We start from the raw sequence: 26,957 nt of genomic DNA, 5'->3' as shown, positions 1-26,957 counted from the left end.
CCTTACTGGGATCTCACAACTTCCTTCCGTATCTTTCCTACCCCACGTGAGGACGTCAGTATAAAATAGAGCATCTAAGTGAAAATTGCCATGCAAGATGGAGACTGTGAGTTTAAACTCATGGTGGCTTTTGCCATTGATTGGGTCATGGGAAAAATGGAGCCAGAACTGCAGTTAGCTTGATTAGCCTAGGGGCCAGTGAAAGCCGGGTGATAATTCTGGACTTTCTTTTATGGATGTTTGTATTCGGTTTCTCCAGAGGAACAGAATCAATAGTAAATATCTGTATCTATAGCTAATAAGAACTTGGCTCACACAGTTACAGAGGCTGAGAATTCCCAAGCTCTGCAGTCAGCAAGCTGGAGACCCAGGAGCACTGATGGTATAGTTCCTGTCCAGAAGCCAGGAGGCTCGAGATCCAAGGAGGGCGATGTTTCAGTGTGAATGTAAAGGTGGGAAAAGACCACTGTCCCAGCTCAAAGCAGTCAGGCTGGAGGAGAAGGAGTGCCTTTTTTCTCTGCTTTTCTGTTCTAATCAGGTGTTCAGTCGATTGGCTAGGCCCCACCACTTTGGGGAGGGCAATCTGTTCTACTCTGTCTATTGATTCAAACAGTAATCTCACCCAGAAACCCCCTCACAGACACACCCAGAACAATGTTTGACCAAACGTTTGGGCACCTCGTGGCCCAGTCAGGTTGACACGTAAAATTAACCATCGCCATGTTGGAGGCAGAATGTTGACCTTGACCCCATGACCTCCACCCCCTGGTCTTACCCCTGCGCTTATGTTGCCTTAACACAGCAAGAGATTTTGTCAATGTAAATAAAGTTATTAATCAGCTGACATTCAAAGAGGAAGTCTCCTAGATTCTCCACGTGGATCCAGTTAACCCCCTGAGCCCATAAAAGCAGAAGAACGAGGCAGGAGAGTAAGAAGATGCAGCAGAAGAGGGAAGTTTGAGAGAGCAGGCAGAGCCTGGTGCAGACAGTTCCAAAGCCCGAGAAGGACTCAAGCTGTTGTTGGCTTGAGGATGGGGTTGGGCCGCATGGAAAGCGTGAGAAGGAAATTCCTTCTGCCGACACCCTGAAGATGCTTGGGAAGGATTTTCCCCAGAGCCTATGGTAAGGAATGTAGCCCTGTGCACACCTTGATTTCGGCGGCTTGAGACCCACATGAGCCCCGCCGTGCCCGCACCTCTGACCCACAGACACTGTGAAGCCGCTACTTGGTTACAGCAGAAGTAGAAAAGGCACACGGTATCCACATCCCAGTCCCTTCCATGTCTGCCGCTGATGAGCAAAGTGGCTTTTCCCAAGAATGAAAACCGAAATAGCCAAACCGAGGACCGAACTCAAGAGAAACACACAAATTCACAAACTGTCTTAACAGCTGTCCAAAGTTCAATTTCAAATGAATTACTAACTTAACGTTTTCAAGTATTCCCGGCATCAACATCGTTCTTCAGTGAAAACCGCATCACAAACAACTTTCAGGACGTGTTTAGCCACACATGCAAATGAAGCTTCTGTAATTATTAATTCTTTGAATAGTCACATGATGCCACTAATCACAGCGAACCGTCCTTCGCAGAGGCCATGCCGATGGCATTGAGAGGCTTTTCGGACGAGTCCCCGGGCCCGCTCAGCTTTCAGAAGTAACTTTGCCGCCAGTCACCTCGCTTTCCCAGAGCAGGTGTGTTTCTCAAGCTGCTGCAATTTGATGAGGACACGAACACAGAAAACAGCCTCATCCCCGCAATCGGGATCGGCTGCTATGTTAATGCCGTTCAGCGAAACCTTCCATGACCGATGTCACGGCAGTCCCTGGCCTCAGCTTTGTGCAGCTTTTCAATGTCTCCCTGGACGCTCTCCTGCGAGACACATGTGGAATGGGTGTGTTGGAAGGAACCCCTGCTGATCGGCCCCTTAACATCCTTGTTTAGGAACACAACCTCTCCCGGCCTGTCTCCCCTTCCAGAATCCCAAGGATGTCTGAATCGTGGATCGGACACGGCGACAGCGTGACTCTGTTGGGCGTGCCCCGTACACCGACGTGATCAAGAAGACAGACATGTGGGGCACCTGGGTGGCTCAGTCGTTAAGCGTCTGCCTTCGGCTCAGGTCATGATCCCAGGGTCCTGGGATCGAGTCCCATGTCCGGCTCCCTGCTCGGCGGGAAGCCTGCTTCTCCCTCTTCCTCTCCCCCTGCTTCTGTTCCTGCTCTCACTATCTCTCTCTGTCAAGTAAATAAATAAAATCTTTAAAAATATATATTAAAAATAATAATAATAAAAAAAAAAAGAAGACAGACACGTGCCCCTTCACCCAGCACATTTTATGCCAACACTTAGCACACATTTGGCCACCAGCATGCTTAGTCCTTAGTCATTTGCTTTTCTTTTGTTTTTTTAATATATGACAGCTCTACCACAGTATAATTAACAATATAATTACAACTCACCCGTTTAGAGTGTGTAGTTCCGTGTTTTGTGGTAGACCCATCGTTGTGCAGCTGTGACCAGTGTCAATCTTAGAATATTTTCATCATTCCCAGAAGAAACCCCGTATTCATTAGCCATTGTTTCTCATTTTTCTCCAAACCCTCCCAGCCCTCGACAACCACCGATCTCCTTTCTGTCCTGTGGATCTGCCTATTTTGGACATCTCCTATAAATGGAATCATATACCATGTGGCTTTTTATGGCATCTTTCCCTTAGCATAATGCTTTCAAGATTATGCTATGTTGTAGGTATATATGCTCTGTTCCTTTTCGTTCCCAAATATGCCATTATATGGGTAATTATTTTATTGACATTTTTAGATTATTATTATACCTTATTTGTCTATTCATAAGTTGGTGGACATTGGGGGATATTACTAGTTAGTAATTGTGTGAGTTTAATATACAACACTGTGTAGGTTTAAGATGTGCACTGTATTGATTCGATGCAATATGATCAACACTGTAGCATTAACCAACACCTCTATCTCGTCACATCACTATCCTTTCTTTTTTGTGGTGAGAACAATTAAGATCTAGTCTCTCAGCAACTTTCAAGTATGTAAGATGGTGCTGTTGACTACAATCACTATGCTGTGCATTAGGTCCCTAGAACTTAGCTTCTTTTTTTTTTTTTTTAATTTTTTTTTTTTAAGATTTTATTTATTTATTTGACAGACACAGCGAGAGAGGGAACACAAGCAGGGTGAGGGGCAGAGGGAGAAGCAGGCTTCCCGCCGAGCAGGGAGCCCGATGCGGGGCTCGATCCCAAGACCCTGGGATCATGACCTGAGCTGAAGGCAGTCGCTTAACCGACTGAGCCACCCAGGCGCCCCTAGAACTTAGCTTCTAACTGCAAGTTTGCACCCTTTGACCAATACCTCCCCCAACCCCCCACCCTCAGCCCCTGGTAACCACCATTCTACTCTCTGTCTTTAGGAGTTCAGCGTTTTTAGATTCCATGTATAAGAGTGTTGATCACATACCCTGCAGACTTGCTGGAAGTCCTCCTTTAGCATAGATGCCATTGAACTTACTTTATAGGATCAGTGACTAATGTCCTAGCTCATTTCTAATGGTGTATCTGCCCGAGTCCAGTGCTCACATTCTGTTTCCTATGCTTTCATAATTCTACAAGTATTTGTATGTAGATAAGATAGATATTAAACTGACCCATTATATATTAATGCAGTATCGCCCCAAATCCCCATTCTCTTTAGGTTTACCTTTCCTACACGCTAACTAACTAGGGAAATAATATGACTGCTTGTTAAAAGTCACAACTTAGGATGTGTCTTTCACTCCCAAACCATCTTCTGTCTCTAAGTCATCATTGGATTTTTCACCATTCATTCTAGCGGTTGTTTTTTTTCCTTAAACATTTGAAAATTGACTCATTTCCTAAAGGCAGTGTATCTCCCCAGCAAGAATGCCTTCTTCCATCATTCTTGATGCTAAAATACAGCACTTGGGCCAGACCTGTAGAGTGACTGGAGAGTCCCTTCTAGTCTTGACACCTGTCCTACCCATCCACCGACCACTTCTCTGAGGGCACTTCCCATGGCTGACACCAGCGTCCCTTCTCTAGAAGCAGTAGGTGCCCCCGAGGAGCCTGCCACACATGTGCGACAGCTCATGTGAAAACAAAGTCTGAGTGAAATGATCTCTAGTATGCAGCCCGCGGTTGGCTTGTCTCTCTGCCCCCATTCTACTGCTGATCCTGCCCTCTGTGTTGAGAACACCATTGAACCTACCTGTAAACTCCAAAATCTCTGGCCTCTCTAATATCTGGGGAGAGAGGTCACCTCTTCCTGTCTTAATTCCTGTATTTTTAATTCCAGATTCTGGGGACTCTCCATGGCCCTGCTCTTTCATGAACCCCTTCTTCTTGGTCTTCACCCACTTTCCCCATCATCCCTCTCCTTTTGCTGGACAGACATGTCCAGGTCTCCCAGTCCTAACAGAGAGAACCCACCTTCACACTGTACTTTCCTTACAAGCTCGAATATACCTTTCTCTCCTCCCTGTCGCAGAAGTACTTTCTAAAAACATGTTGTTTCCTCACGTAAGCATTGTCTACCTCTGCCAGTATAAAAGATAATTTTAGGTGGCAGAATGATGAATTTTTATTATTTTAATAGCTTTTTATTTTGATGCTTAGCTGAAGAATACCTAGTACATCATTCCCATGATTTTATTCATAAAGTTGCTTAGAACAAGGTTAAGTTTTAAAGGTCAATTTAAAGTATATTGAAAAATAAATAAATCGGGGTACTGGTCATACTCACATATGATAAAAGTAGTCCCTGAATGACTGAAATAGGGGGAAACTTGGCAATCTCAGGATGGACTGTCCTTGGAACGCCCAAGGAGACCCACACTGCAGGAAGGCTATGAGGAGAAGAGCTAATGTGTTCAACGAGAGCTAATCTAATCCTCTCCCAGGTGCTGCTTGAGACCCTGCTGTGAATGCACAGCAATGACCATGGGGAGATAGGATGGCCCAGGACCCAGACTATTTGGGTTCACCTGAGTGGATGTTCAGATGTTTACTGGGCTGAAGCTTCAGCAAATAGCGGCATGCATTGAGCACCCACCAGGGACCAACAGTGCACTAAGGTTTTCACATTCACCCTTTGCAACAGCCTCATAAGGGAGGTTCCACTGCATCCCCACTTCATAGATGAGAACACTGAGTCTTGGGAAGCTAAGGCATTGGACCCAAGATCACTTGACTAGTAAAAGGAGGAGCAGAGATTCAGGCAGGCTGGTTCTGAGTCAGCTCTGGGACCCACTGTGTTCTAGCTCAGATCATGAAGGCTCTAATCCACGGGCCATGTTACGTGGCGTGAGAACCTTTTTCTCCCATGCCATTCTTCCCCCAAATTCACTACAAGAAATATTTATGCAAAATCAATCATGTGTCAGGTCGACTCCAGACATAGAAGATCCAGGAAGACCTAACTCACCTCTGCTTTCTGGGGAGAATCATGCAGACTAGTCAAGGAGACAAGTAATGGCATTACACTGTTCTCAGTTAGCAAAACACATAGAGGGAGTCCTCGTTTTCTATTAATATGGGTCCAGCGAAGCCGAGCAATGGACATTTTGCGAAGTCAAATGGAACCTTTATAAAAGACCAACAGAAATGTTATAGACATAAAGCACTAAAATCGTTTTTCCTAAATCGTTTGTTGTCATAATAGAACCGATCAGTTACATCACCAGTTTTAATGTGGTTTTTGACAACTTTCCCAGGATTGGAGTTTGGGAGTATTTGGAGATTTCTGTGATATTGAACAAATATCTGAAAAACGATACTGAAAGTGTTGGCTGCGTGTAATAGCATCTCAATAAGAAACAGACGGTACGCTCACATTAGGACAGTTGTAGGGGGACCTATTTTAAAGGTGAATTGCATGGGATGGGGGTGTAATCCAAGCCAGTGAGAACAGAGCTGTTATCATCCCCAGCCCTAGGGAATGAGGGAACATTCTGACCTGGAAGGGGAGTCATGCAGAGAGGGATACTCTGGGGGGAACAGAGATCTTCAGGGTGAGATACGACCAGCCCAGGGCAACTCGGAAGGGAATGATGCAGGGGAATAAGCACCCTGACCTCACCCACCTCCCCCACCTTCTGATCTCTGAACTCACTGGGAAGTCAGAGGGCTTGTGCCATCCATTCAGGCCAGCCTCCAGTGACGGGGAGCGGGGCAGGCCGTGCTAAAGGCTCAAGCTGAAGATAGTCCATGTACATTGGGAACCTTCTCTCATGTTCTCGCTGCTGTTCCCTAAATCAAAGACGGACTCCTGGGGCGTCTGGATGGTTCAGTCGGTTAAGCGCCTGCCTTCGGCTCAGGTCATGATCCCAGGGTCCTGGGATCGAGCCCCGCATCGGGCTCCCTGCTCGGCGGGAAGCCTGCTTCTCCCTCTCCCACTCCCCCTGCTTGTGTTCCCTCTCTCGCTGTCTCTCTCTGTCAAATAAATAAATAAAATCTTTAAAAACAAACAAACAAACAAACAAAAAGACGGACTCCTGTGCTTTGAATGGGAAAAACAAAAGCAAAACCTTAGTCCAACCCCTTGGCCTGAAAATTCTGGGATTTTGGCAGAATCAACACTATGTTTCAAATGTATCTAACTATAAGGACATTTTTCTCAAGGTAGAGAATTTCTTTGCATCCATTTAACCACTACAAATGAATAACTATGTAACCTTTAAGAAGATTCCTAGCATTTCCATTGGTTTCTAAACTCAGAGATACCTGCTTTTGGCAAAGTGAAGACTGTTAGTATTTTTTTATTCAGGCCTTTAAAGAAACCATGTTTTCTCTTCTGAAAAAAATTAACTATCAGTATATGTGCTACTAGGTTCACTAATATTTGACTAAATACTGTAACATCTGTGTAGAAAACATAGTTTTCTCAACTCTCAAACCCAACTAGAGTTTCCTGGGTTGTGCATTTTGCATTGTCAAGGTGTGAAGAGCATCTGAGTTGGAACCCATGCCCCCTTCAAGATATGAGTGGATCCAGGTCAATGAATTGTTTCAAGGTAGAAGAAGTTTAATGAATACACCTCGGGCTGTGTGTTCCTCCATTAGCATTTGTTATTACAAAACCATTAGTCTGTCTCCGATGCTTTCCCACATACTGATGGTGTCAAAAGAATGACAGGTCTCTCATTAAAAATGCATAATATCTTGCCTCCTGCCTCCTCTCAAACTCCGACTTATCCTACTGTAAATATACCCCTCCATGAGACTCTGCTGCAAACCAGCTGGATCCTATCCAGAATATCTACTTTCTGTCACATCACCATGTGGGCAGTCTATATATCCATAGCTATAATATATACGGATTTGAGCTGCAAAGAATTTGAGTCACCTCTTTAATAACCGTGGGAATTTCGCATCTCAAAAAATTCTGAAAATGATGTAATGATATCATGTAACAGCAATTTAATTTGCTAGGTAGGGATTAAGAGCCGACAAATTCCCTCTCTTTAAGTTCCCTTAATTCTATCTGTGCAAGTCAGAGCATTCCACATATTCCCCAGCTTCCCAGCTGATGTGCTAAAAATGGTTTCACCATACTCCTCTCAGACATGCAACGAGCTAGACGAAGCTGTTGAGTTACTTACAATCTGTTTACATCACATAGAAGGTTGGTTAAATTGAAATAAGCATGTTTCTTAATTAAGGAACAAATTAATTTTTAAAGAAGCGCTGAGACCCCCTTGGGTTACTGCGGATAAGGGACTGAGCACGTGGTCTGTGGTTGTCTGTGTAATTCTTTGCAGGGAAGGTCTGAAGTATGCAGTGACACAGACAATAGCAGCTTTGGGACCAAATATTTGTGGATTAAAAATTGTAGTCGTTCTGCGGATGTCTGGTGAATATCTATTGTGTGTGAGGAGCTGGGCTGGGGCCCCGGGGAACTTGAAGACGAGTACAACAGGTCAGACCCTTAACAGAGCTTAGGGTAAAATGAAGGAAACAGCTTCACGTATACAATACTTAACAAAATATGCTAAATGCTGGAAGAGAGATTAATAAAATACCCCAGGAGCATACTGAGAGCAAAGCAAGCTGAGGGGATGAGGGCATGGGGCAGAGAAAAGACCCCAAAATCTCCCAGGTAGAAGGTGATGGGTCAGCTGAGTCTTGGGAAATGAGCAGGAATTTTCTGTGGCTGACACCAGCAAGCTTGTTCCAGGCACAAAGAATATCTACGCAAAGACCTGAAGGAGTAAAGCATGATTTGAGAACACAGATAAAGAGAGTATGACTTGGGCATAAGCTATGGGGATACCAGGAGCTGGAAAAGATATGGAGAGGCCAACATGATCCAGGTGACAAAGAGAGTCAGGCATCATGAGAAGTGGGCATGTTAGGACTTTTTTTGGCTCCTAGTGACAGAAACCCAACCCAAGTTTAAGCAAAAAAAAAAGAATTGTACTGGTTCATTCATTTAAAAGGCCAAGAGGGACTTCAGGAATGGCTATATCTAGGTGGTCTATTTATGTCATCGGGGACTATTCCTTGCCTCTACTTTCCTCAGTGTTGGCTTTCCTAAGGTGGTAGCAAACTACAGTGGTCACCTGGCATTTTCCCTACTACTTTAGCAACTCCAAAACACCCCTCATACTTATGAAAATATTATTTACATATAATTCCATTCAGAGTCCTAGGTATGACTCTGTTGGCCCAGCTGAAGTTGTGTGCCCATCTCTGAAATGATCAATGTGTGCACAGGTGTGGAGGAGTCTGAGTGGCCAGATCTGAGTCCTATGTTCACTGCTAGAGTCAGGCATGGGGGACAGGGGATATCAGCCCTCCCTGAGCTACAAGGACTAAGAGAAGAAAAAAGGGTGGTAACCCAAAGGAAAATAAGAATGCTCTTACCCAGAGCAAGGGAACAGGTGCAGGGCTTAGAGAGAAATGAAGAACTACTACGCGAAGAAGTGTAGATGAGAGCTCTCGGTGAGTTTCAAGTGGAATCATGATATGGACGTATTTGCAGTGGAAAGAAATTATGGTGGCTTCAGAGTGGAGAATGTGTGGAAGAGAGGAGGAGATGGACACTGGATGGGGGGCTACACTGTCAACAAGGACCCGGTCTGAGGTGGTCAGGGTGGAGATAGTAAGCAGGAGGTGTATTTTGGAGAGATTTAGGAGGTAGAAGAGAGGGACTTGGGAGTCTCAGGTGGATTGTAAAGCGCCACAAATTCTTTGAGGGTCCATGTCCCCTCCCTTGGAATGTAGGTGAGCTGTATGACTGCCTTGACTGACAAAATATGGTGAAAGTGGCCCTTTCCTGTTGCCAAGTCCAGGCCTAAAGAAATGAGCAGATTTCAATTACTTTCTCTTGCAACACTGGCTCTGGTGGAAGACCGCACCACATAAGTAGTCTATCTGGAGGCTGTCCTTGGAGAAGCTCAGACCATATAGAGAGGCCTTGAATGATGAGAAGTTATTTGGAGAGAGAGGCCATAGAACAGCAGGGTGCCAGCCATGTGACTAGAGGAGCCATCACGGAAGAGATTCTTCACCCCCAGCTGACCCCACATGGATCTGAGATGAGCCAACCAACTGAGCTCTTCTTGAATCTTGACCCACAAAATCTTAAGCAAAATAAAATGGTTGCTTTAAATCATTAACCATGGGGGGAGGGTATTTTTTTCTGCAACACTAAATCACCATAACAGGAACTGAATTAAACACAAGCAAGAGGGAAGGGTTGATGTTACAAAGTAATGTCAAGGACTATAGCAAATGTTGACCAATGGCAAGACAAAAGCTTAGAGCACGCATCTAGCTCGCCCTGCCATGTGTCCCTAAGAAGCCTGGTCCACCCCTCCCTCTCCTTGCTGAGCCCCAAAGCCTGTCTCTCTGTCTGTGGGTGTACATTACAGACGTGGGCTGCAGTCTCTCCTCCTCCCTGGATTCTCTCTTTGATGGACTATCGAGCTCTTTGTTGAGCTTTACTGTGAGTCAAGGGGACTGTCAGTCTTCCCATGGCTGTATTTCATTCAAGCCCTTTAATGTGCCCACTGGAGGTGACACATCCTCTCATATGCGATCACAGACCACAAATGAAAAAATACAACAGAAGTTATTGGATCCAGAAGCTGGCGATGCTTTCTAAGCTCCCCCTGATAGCCTCTTGTTTCCTCCACCTGATGATGACTCTCACATTTATGGTATTGCTTGAAAATTATAACCAGAAACTTTTGTTTGGGGGTCAGTAGAGGAGGTCTTAGAAAAGTCAAAGGTAGGACAGGTGAGACTGGTCTTTGTTCTGGTATCAAATTATCTGGTGGGAAGACCCTGGCACACAGCTAAGCAATGAGGCACTTTATAAACATTAGAAAAAGGTGTCCCCTCTGGGCAGATTAATTACCAAAAAAAAAAGTGTCCCTCTGGATATACACAGCCCATTAAGGTCTTGGTTTAATAAGTGGCAGTTGAATTGGTATAAAGAAAAATATACCTCTTCCTCCAAGAAGTAAGAGGAAGGCAGGCTGCTCATGAGTACTTTTGGGACCCACAACCACGTGAAAGAGCTTCCAAGAAGCATGCCTCCCAGCAGCAACAGAGACAGCAACAATTTTGCCATCATCACCACCATTCACTGAGCCCCTACTAAGTGGTGGGCATGATGGTAGGCTTTGCATGTATTCATTCTAATCCTCAAAACAACCCTGAAATACAGATGCCTCTGTCCATGACACATCTAGACTGTGAATCTCTGTGCCTTGCCTGGAAATATTGTAGGACTAGCATTGGGAGAGACTTGACTTTGTACCCCTGTGTGGCTCCCTTTAAAGTAGAGAGCAGCTTCTTGGGGAGGTCCACCGAGAAAGGCCCACACTGGGGCCATGACTTTGTGGTCATACTGGCTCACAGAGGGACATTATTGCATTCTAGTGATGATTAATGACATTTTGTGTGACTGTTGTTTTACTTCCCATCCCTCAAAAATGGATCCCATTGAGTTGGATTGGCCACATCTTCAGGTAGGATCTATGTGGACAAGGAGGTAATGCAGCAGAGTGGAGTGGTTAAGACTCTGGGCCATATATGGCCAGATTTGAATCTCTACTCCCCTCTTATTACTTGTCTGACCTGAGGCAGGACTCTCAGCCTCTCTGAGCCTCAGTTACTTCCTCTTTAAATTGAGACAGCTAGAGTTTGTTTTAAGAATGCTATTAATAATGCCTTTGATTTTTAGTAAATTCACTACACAGTCATTAACACTACCCAAAGGTTGGTCCAAACACCCCAATTAGTCTAGGACTCAGCTAGTGTTCATAGTCTTCTAAGTTCACACCATTCATTGGCTCGTGCTGAATTTGGGCTCAACTGGAAACTTGAGTGTATATTTTATATGATTAGAGCCAAGATGGATCTCTCTCCACTTAGACCTAGTACATGCATATGTTTGTGTATATATTTGTGTGTATACATATGCTTATTCCTGATGTCAGATTTACCCATAATAAGTTTTATTTAATTAGCTTCATGAAATGGAAAGAATTTGATGTCTTATCTCTTTCATCTGGCTTACTGCCAAGTATTCTTACCTCCTTTTAAAAAAAAAAATCATAAAATCTCAAAAGCACATATTCTGAATCTTCATCAAAGTCATAGCAGTTGTATATGGTTTAGGAGGGCACTGACCACATCTGTCAACTAACAAATATTAATTAGATACCAACCATGTGTCAAGAACTATTCCATGTGCTATTGACCCGTCAATGTCCAGTGTCCCCCTTGGTGCCTGGTAAAACGTCGCTGAAAAACACTGGATGGGTAGATAGATGGGTGGGTGGATGATGAGGTTATTGAATAAAGTTCTAGATCTTGGTCACAACACAAGAGATCCTTGCCTAGAAATTAACACTGTTCTCATGAATTTGACTGTACAGTTATAATTTCACTTAAAGGTATAATCTCCCAGCCCACATTTTTCCCATTGTTCCATCATGTAGTCATGAGAGGGGTTTTCAAATACCTTCCTGAAATGATTACACTGCATCTTTGTCATTCTCCTGGTTTATTAATCTTGTAACAACAGGCTTCAAAAAAGAAAGAAACACACTTGTGTACCGGGAGACATGGGAGGAGACCCACTGTTGTCTGTTGATCAGCTTGCTTGTGGTGGTTATTTCACAATGTATACACACACCAAAACATCAAGTTCTGTACCTTCAAATGACACAATTTTTGTTGATCATACCTCAGCAAGGCTGGGAAAAAATAATTTTGTTTGCATGTGAGAGTAGAATGTCATGCAAAAATAACTTTTAAAAAAAATGTGTGTTTTCTGGTTAATACGCCATGTTCTACTTATTTTCCCTGGATCTTCAAATCATCATAAGGATGATGGATCAGCCTCATGTCCCATATTGTGGGTATAGCTCTGATATAACAGCATATTGTTTACCTATTTTAAAATTTATCTGTGTTGTATAGAGAATGTGAAAATATAAGAATCTATTGAGTTCTTTTCACGTTTCTTTCTGAAAATAATGAGTCTATAGACTGTTGAAATAAACAGAAGGAATAACCTTAACTTGCAAAAATAAATAAATAAATAAAGGCAATACATTGGAAATTTCCTAAATATACATCAAAAGGGACATGGCTAAATAAAATTAAAATAATTAAATGTTACAATGCGATTCAAAGGAGTGAGCCAAAAAAAAAAGGAGTGAACCAAATAATTTGTGTTTATATCTATATAGTCAATGAAGAGATAGGGCTCAGAAATAAGACAGTCAACTTCTGTACATACTCCATATGATACAATTTATAAAAATTTAATAAAAACATATATATGACGTATTACCTCATGGAGACAAATATATGCCCAGGATGACCTGAGATGGGCCATGCTGGCCAGTTACATGCTCTGGTACTGTGGCTAGTAGTCCTGACAAGGCTGGTGGTAATGGAACAGGAAGTGATGGATGAAAGGATGTACCTCGATCTGTAATGTTTTATTTCTTTTGAATAAAATAAAGGCAAAGCAAATATGACAAAATGCTAAAGTTGGCAGATCCATATGGTGGGCATACAGGTTTTTATGGTATTGGTTTTTTGTACTTTTCTGTGCTTTCTGAAGATTCTCAAAATAAAGAACTGGAGAAGGAGGTTAGCCCTTTCTGGTTACTGAACATTGGTCTATTCTTTCTATTTTTTGCACCCAGATATATTTTTCGGAAGACATAACATGAGAGATGGAGTTGAAACCCTCCTATCTACCTACATCACTTAGGATTAAGCTCAGCTGCATGTAACAGAAAGCCATCTGAAGTCACGTGAGAAGTTTGTTTTTCTCACATAAAAGACATACAGAGATACAATAGGGCAGTCTCACGGTGCCATTCAGGACCAGGTTCTGCCCCCTCCACTCACAGCTTCCACCCTCGAGGCCATTCGTGGTTCGGGATGGCAGATGCAACGCCAGCCTTCACATCCACACTCTGGACCCGCAGCCCCTGCTCTCCCCAAGCTGCATGCACCTCTGCTTCCTTCTCATTAGCCACCCTTAATCATGTGACCACACAGCTGCCGAGGAGACAGGGGGACGTGATGCTTCATTAGGGGGAGTGACCTAAGATTTGGGGTGGTTTTGTGTTTTCTGGCTTTGTTTTGTTTTTAATTAAGGCAGGAGAAAAGATTGTATGTAACCTGTATATCCTTCTCCTCTGTGGGATTACTTATTCATTTTTAAAATATCAGTATGGACTCATGGGATTTGAATTTTAGTCATTGGGTTGTTTTCTGTCTCTATCTTTATTTGTAATGCCGTGCTTAAATTAGGCCATATTTGGCCAGTGGAAGCCAAATACTGGTGCTTTTGATCATTTATCATTTTTTTTTTATCACTTTCTTACTTACTTGTGAAATAAGATATTCTAGGATCATATTGTACTTTCCCCGCACTGACCCTGGATGGAACAACTTGGTTCTTTTAGTGGAGGGTAGTATTTAGAAATCAAGGCCTGGGTGGTGCGCTCATTATTACGGCTCGGATGTCATTGTTTCTAAACCCTCAGCAGACAGAGTGAAGAGACACACACAAATATATACTCATGTGTACGTATACACATCCATGCATGGCGTATGTCCATAGAGGCATGCATCTCTAGCCGTACTCTACCTGTGTTTTTATGCATATACCACATTTTAAAACACAAGTTCAGACTAATATCTGCAATTCCAATCCAGTGTCTCAGGGCTTTTTCCAGCTGTCGCACCTTTCCAGGCTTGTACATACCTTCTGCAACAGTGAGGAACCTGACATTATCCTCAGCTGAATTACTAACTGGCTTGATCAAGTCACTCGGTGTGACCAGTCTCCCAACCATGCCAGTCATCTTGTCCGCCTTCTACGTCTGCTTCACCCCTCTCCCTGGCACTCTCCCTTTGTCCCATGCACCCATCAGGTCTCCATCAACTCCTCCAGCCAGTGAGGAAAAGGTGTAGGTTAATCAGGTAAATGCATAGACAGCAATGTGGGATCACTAGGAGGATTAAGCCAAATTAGGAGCAATCCAAGGAGGCTTCCTAGAGGAAGCTTGTTAATGCTAACACCAGGAAGGAAGAAGAATGTATATTCTAGGCAGAGGGGCAGCTCAGACAAGGGCATGGGAGGGAAGGAAGCCTGGCGCCTTCTGAGACAGGTACATTGTTCAGTGCAGCAGGAGCAGTAGAAGTAGAGAGAGGAGAGCAGTAGAGAGAAGGCTGGACAGGTGAGCAGGGCCAGATGGTGAAAAGACTTAGATGTATCAGTTTGGATGAAACTGTTGGTTGGAATCTTTCATTTCTCTCTCTTCACACACACCCTTGGCTTTTAGATTTTCTGAATACCCTCAAATGAACTCACCTGTCATTTCCAAAGTTCATCTCCATCTATCTCATGAGACAGGAACTCTGTCTTATTTACCACTGTGCTCCATCCTCTAGGAAAACGCCTGGCACATAGTACATGCTCAGTAAGTATTTGAATCACCAATGTGTATTTTTATTTCAAACAGACTCTTCTAGTCCGCTGTCAAAAGCAGGCAGTTGGCAAAGCTCAGCCAACTCCCTGCTCAGGCAGCCCTACCGTCTACATTTGCATGGAAAGTGTAATGGGTCATGAAATTGCATCCGTTAGCATGCAGATGCTTATAAATATGTTTTGCAAACATTTCATCCTATGAAAATATAGGACCAAAGTACAAAATTCTTAAGAGGCAGCAGCTGAAAGTATTAGTTGAAATTAGAGAATATCATCATTTCCATTAAGTAGTACCAAATTGTGTAATGCAAGTAACATCTTCATGTTAATTCTAAGAAACTGTCTGCCTCATTATGCAAATAAGGCATCCCATGATTTGGATACAGAATAACCCCAGTGATAAATGAACCCCCTATTGTAATAGCTTCCCCATTACAATTCCCTCCTTGGCAAAATGACTACAAGCAAGGTGGCCTAATCACATTTAAGAGGCCCATTTTATCAGTCAGCAAAAGCTCAGCTATGCTACAATAATAAACAAATCAACCTCAGTGTCCTAACAGTATAAAGAAATTTGGGATACAAATAGGGCTACCCTCCTTCGTCTTGTAGTTACTCTATCTAGAACATGTGGTCTCCAGGGTCACTTACATCAGAGGAAGATGGGTGGCAATGACATTAGGCTTTTACCTCCCTCAGCCCAGGAGAGAAATCTACTTCTGTCGCCAACCCGATGGCCAGGACTAGTCACGTGGCCCCACGCTAACTGCAGGGGAGGCTGAGGAGCAGGGAAGCATGCGGAATGTTTGGTGAACACATTCCCAGCATGTCTCACCAGCCTCAGCTTGGACTGAGGGGAGGAAAGAACTGACTTCTTTCTAAATTGGGACGCACCTGAAGCTCCTTCGGGTAGTTTTGAGGATGCAGTTGATCAAATAGTATAGAGTGTGAGCTTTGATGACTGGTATCTCCATTTCTAGCTGCGGGTGCTAGGACAATCACTTTAGATTCCAGAGCCTCTCTGTCCTCATCTGAACATGGAAACAGGTACATGTTCAGTAAACAGGTGCTACTATTTGAAGTGATGCTCGATGCAGAATCCCATGGGATCCTTTTCCATGACAGGAATTAATCAGCCTTTCTCAGTGTGGAGAAAGAATGTGTGGTCATGGTCTCTTGACCAAATCCTCAGCAGAACTCAGCATCCAGGTAACCAGCCCTGGGCCACTGGCCACAGAGAATAAGATTCTATAGTGGAATGTTAGAGGCAGAGATACTATTTAGAGACACGTACTAACCTTGCTTTCTTCCCATGGCTCAAGATGGGGCTCTCTTAAACTCTCTAAACTATATTTCTTGTGTAAGTTCTTCTCATATGCTGCTAAAGCTCACCTATAAAAGAAGGGTTAGGTGGCAATAAGTGGGATTCTCAGCTCCACCTATCCTACTTTGGTAGTGTTACCAGCAAAGCCCTCCAGGGCTTTAGGACTCTAGAAGCCAATTTAAGCTGCAGTAAAACATGGCATCCTTGCTTTGTGTGGCCACTTCTATGGTAAGATTTTGTATCTTTATCTGATTTTATGAGAAATTATACATTTTAGGATTATGTTGGCTATACATAATAAGAAATAGGACCACTGTGGCTGAAACAATTTGGGAGTTATTTAGTGGCTTCCGTTGAGCCTCACAGTAATGTCATTGTGATTCTCTTCACTCTGTCCCTCGGGACTTCAAGACGGCTGCCTCAGCTCCAGCCATCACATCTGCATGCAAGGTAGAGGGGGTGGGAAGAGGTGGTGTCTATCTCACCTTTTCATTACATCTGGAAAGCCCAAGATTCCCCGAATCATCCTTAAGCCACTGTTACAATAGACTTCTCCCAATGTCTCATTGGCCAGAGCTATGTCATATACCCACACCTAAGGGATGGGAGAGGATGGAGAAATTAAATGTTTGCTTCTTTAGACTCTCTCATAGAGGCAGGAAAGGAAGAACAATGACCTGGAATGGGTGTTAAGTCAACCAACCTACAATGTTTGCCCCAGGAACTTACCCAAATATGTCATGTGGGAGGGAGAGGAGGCATGGCATCCATTCCTTTGCTCACCAGAAAATACTGCAGTCAATTCCCTTAACTCTGCAATTCCTCAGTTTAGGGTTATCTCTTCTACAGGAAGATGTGGGCTGGAGGGTTCTTATTCTCCACTGAGAGCCAAATGCCTGTGGCAGCTCTCGGCTCACTTCTGGTTGTTTACTATTTTCCAACTCACTGTGACTCTAGAAAGTATTGGGCCTCAGTGGAGCTCAAAATGGATATTAGCTCTTGGGTGCATTTTATTGATTTGGGCACAGGAGGGAAATTATACTGCTGAGGATTGTCACCCTGGACAGTTAAAATCCAAAGTAAATGAACTGAACAAACCTCCCCCTTAAATAGTGCTCAGAAATCAAAGAGCTGAAAAATGTAAATGGGATTCATTAAGAGCTGCAGAATTAGCTTTCTTATGGCGCTCTGGTACGGTTTTCTTGCAAATCTCAAGAACTTGAGCTCATGGCAAGTTCGGGGCATGGTTAAGAATGGCTGAGTGGACAATGGATGCCAGTGAAAGAAGCTCCTTAATACGCCCGCCTTAGGATGTCCAGTTGCCCCTATAACAGTCCCCCCACCACCACTTAAGCTTTCCAGCCCCTTCATCTGCCCTGGGACCGTGTTTACACAGCCATGGCAAAGTGCTAGCTGGCATCAATTTTCATTGTGCTCATTTTAACACACAGGAGTTGAATATTCTGGAATTTCTGCTGTGTTTAGGTTTTTGCCTTCAAAGTCTGCAAGAATAATTATTGGTTCACCTTCCTCTGGTGGACTGACTCACTGGGGTTTAGTGATCAGGCCTGGGCGTTTGACTGCCACTCTGAGTGATACCAGCATGGATGGCAGATGCATTCTGTTTGGTCTCTGCCGTGTTCTGAAAATAGATTTCATTTCAGAATCACATTTCTGTCTCCTTTGGGGAAAAGAGGGGAAGATTTGATGATGCTGGACAAGTGTTTACAGCGGGGGGCCACCACTGGGGCTGGGGATGAGCAGCCACTGCCTGCTCGGATCAGGGCAGCCCCAGTCCCCACCGTGCCCTGTTGCCTTCCATTCTGCCATTGCCGCCTCTTCTCTCCCCCTGCCTGGTCACCATGGGCATGGCCCTGGTGTCCCCTGTTCCGGATGGCCTCCCTCACGCAGCCGTTTCTAACTGCACCAGGGGAGTTTGTGTGGTGAACCAAGACCTCTTCTGGCTTCTCTCCATCCTCTCAAGCCTTGTTCCCCATATGGTCTGGAGACAGTGGCCTCAGAATCCCCCAGGAGTTGTTAGAAATGCAGAATCCAGGGCTCTGCCACAGACTTACCATATCCGAGTCTGCATTTTAACAAGATGTCCATAAAGTGGGAGAAGCTCTGGTCTAAAGCGGAGTGTTTCATCCTTGGCTGACAGTAGAAATGACAGACCGGGGCACTTGGGAAAATCCACCTCGCAGGCCACACCCCAATACCAATCAAATCCTGCTGGGTGGGGACCTGAGAACCCATACTCTCAGCAGGGGCCCCTGGTGCTCTGGTGTGCAGATAGGTTAAGAAAGTTCTCCTCAACAAGCCAGTTCTCAGATGTGGATATGCATCAGAATCATCTGGGTGGCATATTTTTTTTAAGAAAACATTGGATAAACATTGCAGAAATTTAGAAAAGTCAAATAAACAAAACTAAGAACACAAAAACACCCATGGTCACCCCATCCAGAGACGAACATGCTTAACACCATAGTATGTGACTTCTGTTTTTAAACCTGCTTTTCTCAGTTGGCAGTATCCATTTTTCTATTAGAAAAAAATATATATTCGTTTTCCCCAGTTGACCCAAAATGTCCTCTACAATTAGTGGTTCTGTCTAAACTGAGATCCACTCCAGGACCACACAGTGGGATGCTAAGGGACTGGCCTATTTACTGGACACTAGGGCCCATCTTTTGGACTTATCTGGTCCCTTCCCCACTGTGCTACTTAGCTTGCTGCTCTATCCTGAGTGATTTCTTTTTAATGCACCTTCCAGGACTCCACTGGCACACTGGGAATTAGTCTTCCGGGACTGGGGCCTGGAAGTCCACAGTGTGTGTACTTGCCCAGTTGGGTCTGAGCTTGAGAACTAAGGCATCCTGATTCATTTGGCCAAGAAAGATAACTCGGTCCCTAAACCTACCAGAACCATTGCCTCATGTTTCTGGATGCAGAGATCACAATATTGTGATTTATGAGAAAAATATATATTTGGTCATTCAGATGACCAAAATAAATTTCTCATGTATATTTGGTCTTCCTTCAAGGTTTCTAGCTCACAGCTCCTCAAACCCTTGGAATTTCCCTGAGTATTGAGAGGGATAAAGCTGTCTAATGAGGTGGCTTTTGGAAAGGAGGGCGTCTTGTTGCCACTGAAGCCAATCACAGGGAAGAGAGAGGGGCTGGAGGTTGACTTCATTTGCCAATGGCCAGTGATGTAATCAATTGTGTCTATGTAACCAAGCCTCCCTGAACAACCAAGAGGGCAGGGGGGAGGGGGGGGTTGGTTCCCAGAGAGCTCCTGGGTTGGTGAGCACATGGTGATTTGGGGAGAAGGGTGCACTCAGAGAAGACATGGAAGGTGTGCAATTCCCCATACCTAGCTCCATGCATCTCTTCCATCTGGCGGTTCCCGAGTTACAGCCTTTTGACAGTAAACCAGTGATCTAGCAAGTAAATGTTTCCCTCGGTTCTGTGAGCTGCTCTAACAAATTAATCAAACCCAAGGAGGGGGCCGTGGGAACTTCTGATTTATAGCCAGTCTGTGGGATGCAGGGGTGATGACCAGACTTGCAGTTGGCATCTGGAGTGGGGGGGTAAGGGGCAGTCTTGCAGGACTGAGCCCTCCTCCTGTGAAATGTGATGCTCTCCCTGGGTAGATATTGTCAGATTTGAGGTGAATTCTCAGACACCCTGGTTGTGAGAACTGCTTGTTGTTGGGGAACCCTCCCCCCACTGTGTTGAAATCGGGAGCAGACACCAGTACAGAGGTACAATGGCCTCCAAGTCTGGAGTTTCTCTGTGATGCTTTGACTAAGAGGATCCAAGTGTGGCCGTTTGTTTATCCTTATCCTGTGATAAGAAAGTCAACTTTGCTGGAAGGAGCCTCTCTCTGAGGCTTGCAGCTGGGACCCTTTGTAAGGCCTTAGCTATGATGGTAATTTTCCCAGCAAAATTCACTCCCTCTGAGCTCCAGCTCCCAGTAACAGGCTATGTCTGACTGAGTAGGGATACAAGAAACCTGGAACACTCCAGAAGATCTTCAGATGCTGGGTTTGAAGCTGAGAAACTCAACGAACACTCACCACTGCCTGAGTCCCTCCATGGGGCGGTGAATAGACACATTAGGAGGTGTGTGGACTCGGAGGCAGATGGGTGTCCTGAAACCCTGCAGGTCCCAAACCTACACACTAACCAGTGGCATGGTACCATGGGTGATCTGGCCAAGGCCTGGTGCTTTGACCTCGTGTCTCACCTGCATGATAAATATGGAGGTTCGTTTTGCCATGAGAACGTCTACAAAGATTCTTAATTTGCCCAAAGCTAACGTGTGGTTTTGAGATGTGATTGGGAATTCTCATTCCCACAGTAAATGTACCACCAACAAGAATGGCTGGCAGTCACTTAATAGGACTCCTGGCTGGAAGTCTTCCTGATCCCACCCTCCACTCCTGACAGCCACCCCTGGAAATCAGATCATCCCCAAGGATTCTCCTGCTCCGGGATATTAAGAAAACTGCTCACGGACGGCTTTTTATTTTAATTAAAGGAAAATATTATTATAAATGTATCATAGGTGCATGGTAGATGTTTATAAGAGTCAGACACACAAACCCAAGAACGTAAAATCACCATGGTCAGGCCGCCCGGAGATTGCTGCCGTCAGCCCCTTAGTTTGCGTCCTCGGAGGTCATGTCTAGGCAGGTATGCAGGTGCATGAAGGGGGATCAGCCTCTGCAGCTGCTGCTTCGTGAAGGTTTCAGTCCACCTCAACCCGGTTTCCCTCTCCAGGAGCTCACACCATGGGCTTATCCTTCCAGGATCTGGTACATGGTCTGAGAGGTTTACTCTTGGTTCTCTGGAGAGGTGCCCAAAGGGCACTGGCTGGCAGCCAGCTGTGTGCCTCCTTCCACGACCCCAGGGCCCACGATCTGAGGGCATCTGCACGCTTTGTAAACTCATCCTCTCCATTCGCTTCCAGCAGGGCTTCTTCCTCATCTCAGAGCTGCACGGCACCCATCTTAGTCTGTTCAGGCTGCTATAACAATAACAGCAAATATTTATTAACACAGTTCTGGAGGCTCAGAGTCCAAGCCGAAGGTGCTGGTATGTTCAGTGTCTGGTGAGAGCCCTCTTCCTGGCTTGTAGGAGGCCGCTTTCTCCCTGTGTCCTCATGGAGTGGGCAGAGAGAGAGAGCTCTAGTGTTGAATACTTACAAGGACACTAATCCGATTGCAGGGGCCCCACCCGCCTGTCCTCATCTAAACCCACTCACCTCCCAAAGGCCCCACCTCCAAATACCATCACACTGGGGGTTAAGGCTTCAACCTGTGAATTTTGTAGGGGACACAAACATTCAATCTATAACAGCACCAAAACCGAGCAAAGCAGTGGTGGGACCCAGCCCTGGCGAGGGTCCTTGTCACTACGCCAGTCTCACAGCCCTTCTGGGGTCAGCGAAGATTTGAGTCAGTGAGGGCGTGGCCCGTGCTCTCTTCGATGTGGCCCTTCAGCAAGCTTAGCCCCGAGGGCCCCCTTTCCTGCTCATTCTCTGTTTCTAGGGAGCATGCTGGCCAACCTATCCCAATATCCAATCGCTTTCCCACAGGCAACAAAGCCAGGGAAGAGGCATGCCCTCGACACGCCTGTGGCGACAAGCTGGTTCATGCACACCCTCCCTGCCAGTCACTTCGGCTCGGGGCTCAGCGTGCTGCCTGCAGGGCTGCTCAGAACACAGGGCATGCTCCCTGTTCCCCAGGTCTGACCAAACCTCTGGTGGGGATGGCTCCTGGCAGGGGTAGCTGACGCAGGAGAGGGGGAGCCTCCACCCAGCGGGAGTTGGCTCTCCCCACCGGCTACCGAGCAAGTGCCAGTAAAATCCTCTGGAGCTGATCCCAGGCTGAGCAGTGGCCTCGAGCCCAGCAGACCCGGACTTGCACTTGGGCTCCCTCTTTCTTGGCTTTCAAAAGAGTTCATTCCTGAGTCCAGCCACACAACAGGATCTGCCAGTAGGGCTGGGCGTCTGGGTACAAACCCACCCGGGCCAGAATGGCATCTTCTGCCTCCAACTCACCTCTCCACCTGCTGCCTGGGGACCCTGAGAGGCTGGTAAACACCTTCTGGGACACTCTGCCGTTCCCTCCTGTGACTGTCACAAAATTTTAACCTACCTACACACATGTAAAAAAGAATTCAGAAGCCCCAAGTATAATATAAAGGAGAAAATAATCTACACTGGAATATCTAGGTTAGTATGTGCCCCTGGAAGACATAGGGTCGTGGTTCAAGGTGCGTGTCCTTGCACAGGATCGCCACAAGAAACTCATCAGCTGCAAATGCAGATCGGCACAGGTCTGTTTTGCATTGGTCGCTCAAATGACGCTCGGTGATAACATCAGTGAAGTGATTTTTCCAGAACTGGTATGTTCAGAACCAAACAAACAAGCTCTCCTCAGAGGAAATGCAGAATAGATTGAGTTGTGCAAAAGTAGTTGGGGTTTAAATGTAACATTGAGTGAAGTTCCAGACTCAGGCATTTATAAATAGATGAGAGCTATTTTCTTCCTACGGAAAGAATGTCCATCAGGGTCATGAAAAATTTATGTGGGACAACTATAGGATGCAAGACCCCATGCACCACAAGAGGTGTGGCATCCATCTCCACCTCCCACCAAATGCTGGGAATACTTCCAACTATGGTTAAGAACCAAAAAATACCCCTGTGCACTTCCAGAACGGGCGTCCCAAGCATACTGCTCCTGTTGTCTTCCTCGAATGACTTCAGCGGACTGAATTTGCACCCGACTCCACTGCCTGAGAGCTGCTTGACCCCATGCAAGCCTCAGTTGCCCCATCTACAGGATGGGTGCATGGAGGAAGTTAAACAGTAGCTCAGATCCCAGAGGACACTTAGCACGGTGCTTAATGAGGAATGGGTATTAAACGAATGTTAGTTATTACCTACAATTCGCCTTATATATTATTTATGAGTGTCCATAAAATAACTGGGAGTGAATAAGAGCTTGAAAGCAATGAGCTGAGAATCGGAATTTGCTATTTCACGGATTTTAGAGAGCTGAGTAAGATTCTAGAGCCTCCAGTTATCCCCGTAATGGTCCCCCTGCTGGAGTTTTGAAGCTGTTCCTCAGTGAGCACTCAGGGCAAGAACATCACAAAGCAAGAGTCACCCTTCCTCCGACATGCATCCTGGAATTGCTCGACAGTTTTCACTGAATGCCCTCAGGCCCCCGTAGGGGACCACAGTGTCCCCAACCCAGTCCCTAAAATGAGATACCTTTTTTTTAAGATTTTATTTATTTATTTGACAGAGGGCGAGTGCGAGGGAGAAGCAGATTCCTTGCTGAGCAGGGAGCCCGATGCGGGGCTCGATCCCAGGACCTGGGATCACGACTCGAGCCGAAGGCAGACGCTTAACAACTGAGCCACCCAGGCGCCCCCTAAATTGAGATAGTAAACAAAAAGACATGAAGACAGAAGTGTGGTTCAAAGACAGAAGCAGCACACGTGGAAGGCCAACAGGACAGGAGCCTCTGTAATCACACCCACAGCATTTGGCCCCATCCTTGAATTATGTCAGAAACAGACGAAGGAAGAGCTCAGTGGAGGCGGGAGAAAGTTCTGAGAAGGACAGAGGGAATCTGGGTCAGGAGAGGCTGGAGGAGGGAACGTGAACAGGTGGAGGGGGCCTGGGTGGCCTGGATGGAGGGTGATGGGTGTTGGGAAGGCAGACTCACCTTTCTAGAGTCAGAGAATGTAACCGGCTAGAAAAAAAAAAAATGCAGCATTTAAAGCAAAGTCAAAGTATCACAGATGTCCTGATAGCCTGTCCCCAGGGGTACACCTGGTGACATTTCCTGAGACCATGTCACAAGCTGGGGAGCCAGCACTGATGCGAGGAGGCGCCCATGGAACCACCGCTGTGGGTGAGCAGGGGCGTCTGGCTCCGCCCTGGCTGATGTGGTCTGAGAAAGGAAGCGTTCCCCTGGGAAGATCATCCGTGCCTTTGGGAAGGGCTATGGGAACTTTTTCCGAGAACACACGCTTGTTTACAATGATGAATGGCTGGTCAGGAGTGTGCTGAAGCGACTCCGTTCCTGGTGATGGGCATGAGAACCAGCCCAGAATTTCTGCTGCCGGAGCCCAGTGACTCAGAAACAAGGGTCATGGTTCCTGGAGCACCGTACGTGCTAGGAACCAGGGCGGCTGCAGAGCCCAGAGTTTTGTGTGGTGGGGGCACAAGCATGTATGTACCGGCTATGGTATTTCTACTGATATCAGGGAACCAGGCTAAGCTTATGCAGTCATTCATTCAATGGACACTTAATGCCAGGCTTCTGACCTCACAGGGTATATGTCTCCCTCTAGTGGAAGGAAACAAACAACAAACAAGGTGAGAATGTGGAGAATATTTTGGGCCATGCAAAGGGGTGGGTGTGCTGGTGTAAGGGTGGGAGCTCTGCAGTTTTCAACAGACTGGGCGGGAAAGGTTTGTCTGAGGAATTCACATTCCAGCACAGCCTGAAAGCGGTGAGAGAATGTGTCACATCCGTAACTGGAAGAAGAGCGTTCTAGAACAGAACTAGCATGTGCAAAGGCCCTGGGGCAGGGGCATATCTGGCACATTGGAGGTTCTCTAAGGCAATGTGGATGGAGTGAAGCAGGAGGTGGTTTGGAAGAAGCAGAGGGAGCAGATCACATGCATTCCCCTCACATGGAAAGGTGAGCCATCGAGGATTTTGAGCAGATGAGTGACTCACTCAGGCTTTCATTTTATAGGACTCCCCTGGCTGGTGTCTGGAAAAGATACTAAAGTGCAGGAGTATATAACGAGAAGTGAAGAGGCTGTCTTGCTATACAGCTGACGTGAGCCGGGCTGGAGATGTGGAGGTAGTGAGTGGTGGTCAGATGCTGCCTGTATTTGGAAGGGAGAGCTGACAGATTGCTGAGGAATTGTATGTGCGCAGCAGGAGAAGGAGAAAAGTCAGGGAACATCTAGGGCTCATGACTCCTAACAATCAGCTACAGACCCCAGTTCCAGTGGCCGCCATCCCCTCCATCAGTGATACTGGGAAAGTTTGATGTCAAGAAGCTACCTCCTTTCAAAGTGGCTTCTCCTGCCGGCCCCAACAGCTCTTTGAGACTTGATCCCCTGGAGGTCCAGGGTATGAGGTATGACCATCTAGTCTTCTGGAAGACCCTCTGCCCAGCTCTCCCATGCTGGGGAGTAGGGCAAGGTCCTTAGAATTTTCCTCCAGCTCAGTAACTCAAAGGTGGTAGAGAGGAGACTGTGTTAGTAGTGATAGCTGGCTGCGAGGGCTGGTGGCCGGAAGGTAGGTATCACGGAGTGATTCGAAGCTGAAGTCAGCTGGAACCTGAATTCGAAGTAGTTTCCGCATGGGAAACTGATAATTAATAAGGTTAATTAATAACCTTGTAACTTATAAAGGTGAATTTACTTCACCTTTTTAGACATGTCTTCTGATCTGTAAAATGGGGATGATCATTCCCTGCCTCATAGGATTATTGGCAGAAGGATAAATCACTTAGCACAGTGCCTGCGACGTACAGCTCAGTAATCAGTCACCAAGTGAATAAGTGAATTAATGTCTTCACCCGCCAGATATCCACTAATTCCCTCCTATCATTTCTAAGAGATTGGGAAGGGAGCCTCAGTCCCCCCTTCCTGCATCATTTTGCTGATCCCTCCCACCTTTAAAATGCTGCTCCCCTGTTTTGGGTGGTAATGATTTTATTTTTAATCATAGTGGTGCCCTTGATTTAATGTCTACGAAGGTTAAGCCCTGTCTTGGGAACTTTAGGTGAATTCTCTCGAATCCTCACTTCCCAGCAGGGTAAGAGGTTGGCCATGTACAGGGGAGGCTCCTGAGGCTAGGGGCTTCTCTAAGGCCACACAGTGACTGAAGATGGAGAATCAGATTTAAACCCTGGGACTGCAAGGGCAGGAGGTGACATCAGGAACGACATTGACAACGACGACGATGATGATGGTGATAATGAGAGGCGGAGGAAAGGAAAAGAAAAGAATAACAAGCACATCGCCAGGCTTGGTATTCGTACTTTCTGTTTTAACTTTTTAATCCTCATAATGAGCTTTGAAAGGTAGCTCCTGTTATGGACGCACTTTAAAGCTCTGTGGGATCCGTCACTTGCCCAGGGTCACAATAGCTGCTGAGCGGCGTTGCCGGGCTTGGGGTCCCAGCAGCCCTGGCCCCGAAGCCTCTAACCTTGATGCCATGCTGTCATGCCAGCCTCGGGCCTGCTTTTGTCCCTAATTTCCAGATCTCCTCCCCGAGCGCGTCGCTCCATGGTCATGAGCAAACCCTCCTTATTCCCAGGGCAGGCATTTCATTCCTTGAGGTTGTGCATCCCCAAAGGACTTTGAAGGTCACAGTGATATGTTTGTCACTTGGATTAGAAAGAGAGACAGCCGGTGAGAGACAGCCCCACCTTCTTTATGCTGCATTCAAAGCAGTCAAGAAACAACACCTCGGTCAAAAGCAGGGGGCATTTCTCATCAGCCGATGTATGTTCTCACTCCGTCTGATATATTTCATTTTCTCTCAAGGTACCCTCAAA

At 45.8% G+C, this 26,957-nt stretch overlaps 1 protein-coding gene across 5 annotated transcripts in view; it reads left to right on the top strand.

Moving 5' to 3' along the window:
- CDH13 (cadherin 13) overlaps nucleotides 1-26,957 on the top strand; it is a 1,446,671-nt gene that overhangs the window by 1,062,126 nt on the left and 357,588 nt on the right. Inside the window, exon 8 of one of the 5 annotated variants that reach the window (XM_064580857.1) lies at nucleotides 320-19,332. The exons of the other annotated variants lie outside the window; for them this stretch is intronic. Coding sequence (XP_064436927.1) covers nucleotides 320-444 — 125 coding nt within the window. The 3' untranslated portion in view covers nucleotides 445-19,332. Of the gene's footprint in view, nucleotides 1-319; nucleotides 19,333-26,957 lie in introns of those variants that run through there. 5 annotated transcript variants of the gene reach the window in all.

The sequence above is a fragment of the Mirounga angustirostris genome, unplaced genomic scaffold, assembly GCF_029215605.1.
Source record: "Mirounga angustirostris isolate CCGP_5_RB_7025 unplaced genomic scaffold, mMirAng1.0.hap1 SCAF_16, whole genome shotgun sequence".
Taxonomy (NCBI): Eukaryota; Metazoa; Chordata; class Mammalia; order Carnivora; family Phocidae; genus Mirounga; species Mirounga angustirostris.
Note: the sequence above shows the minus strand (reverse complement) of the source record. Positions and strands in the feature narration are given on the sequence as shown.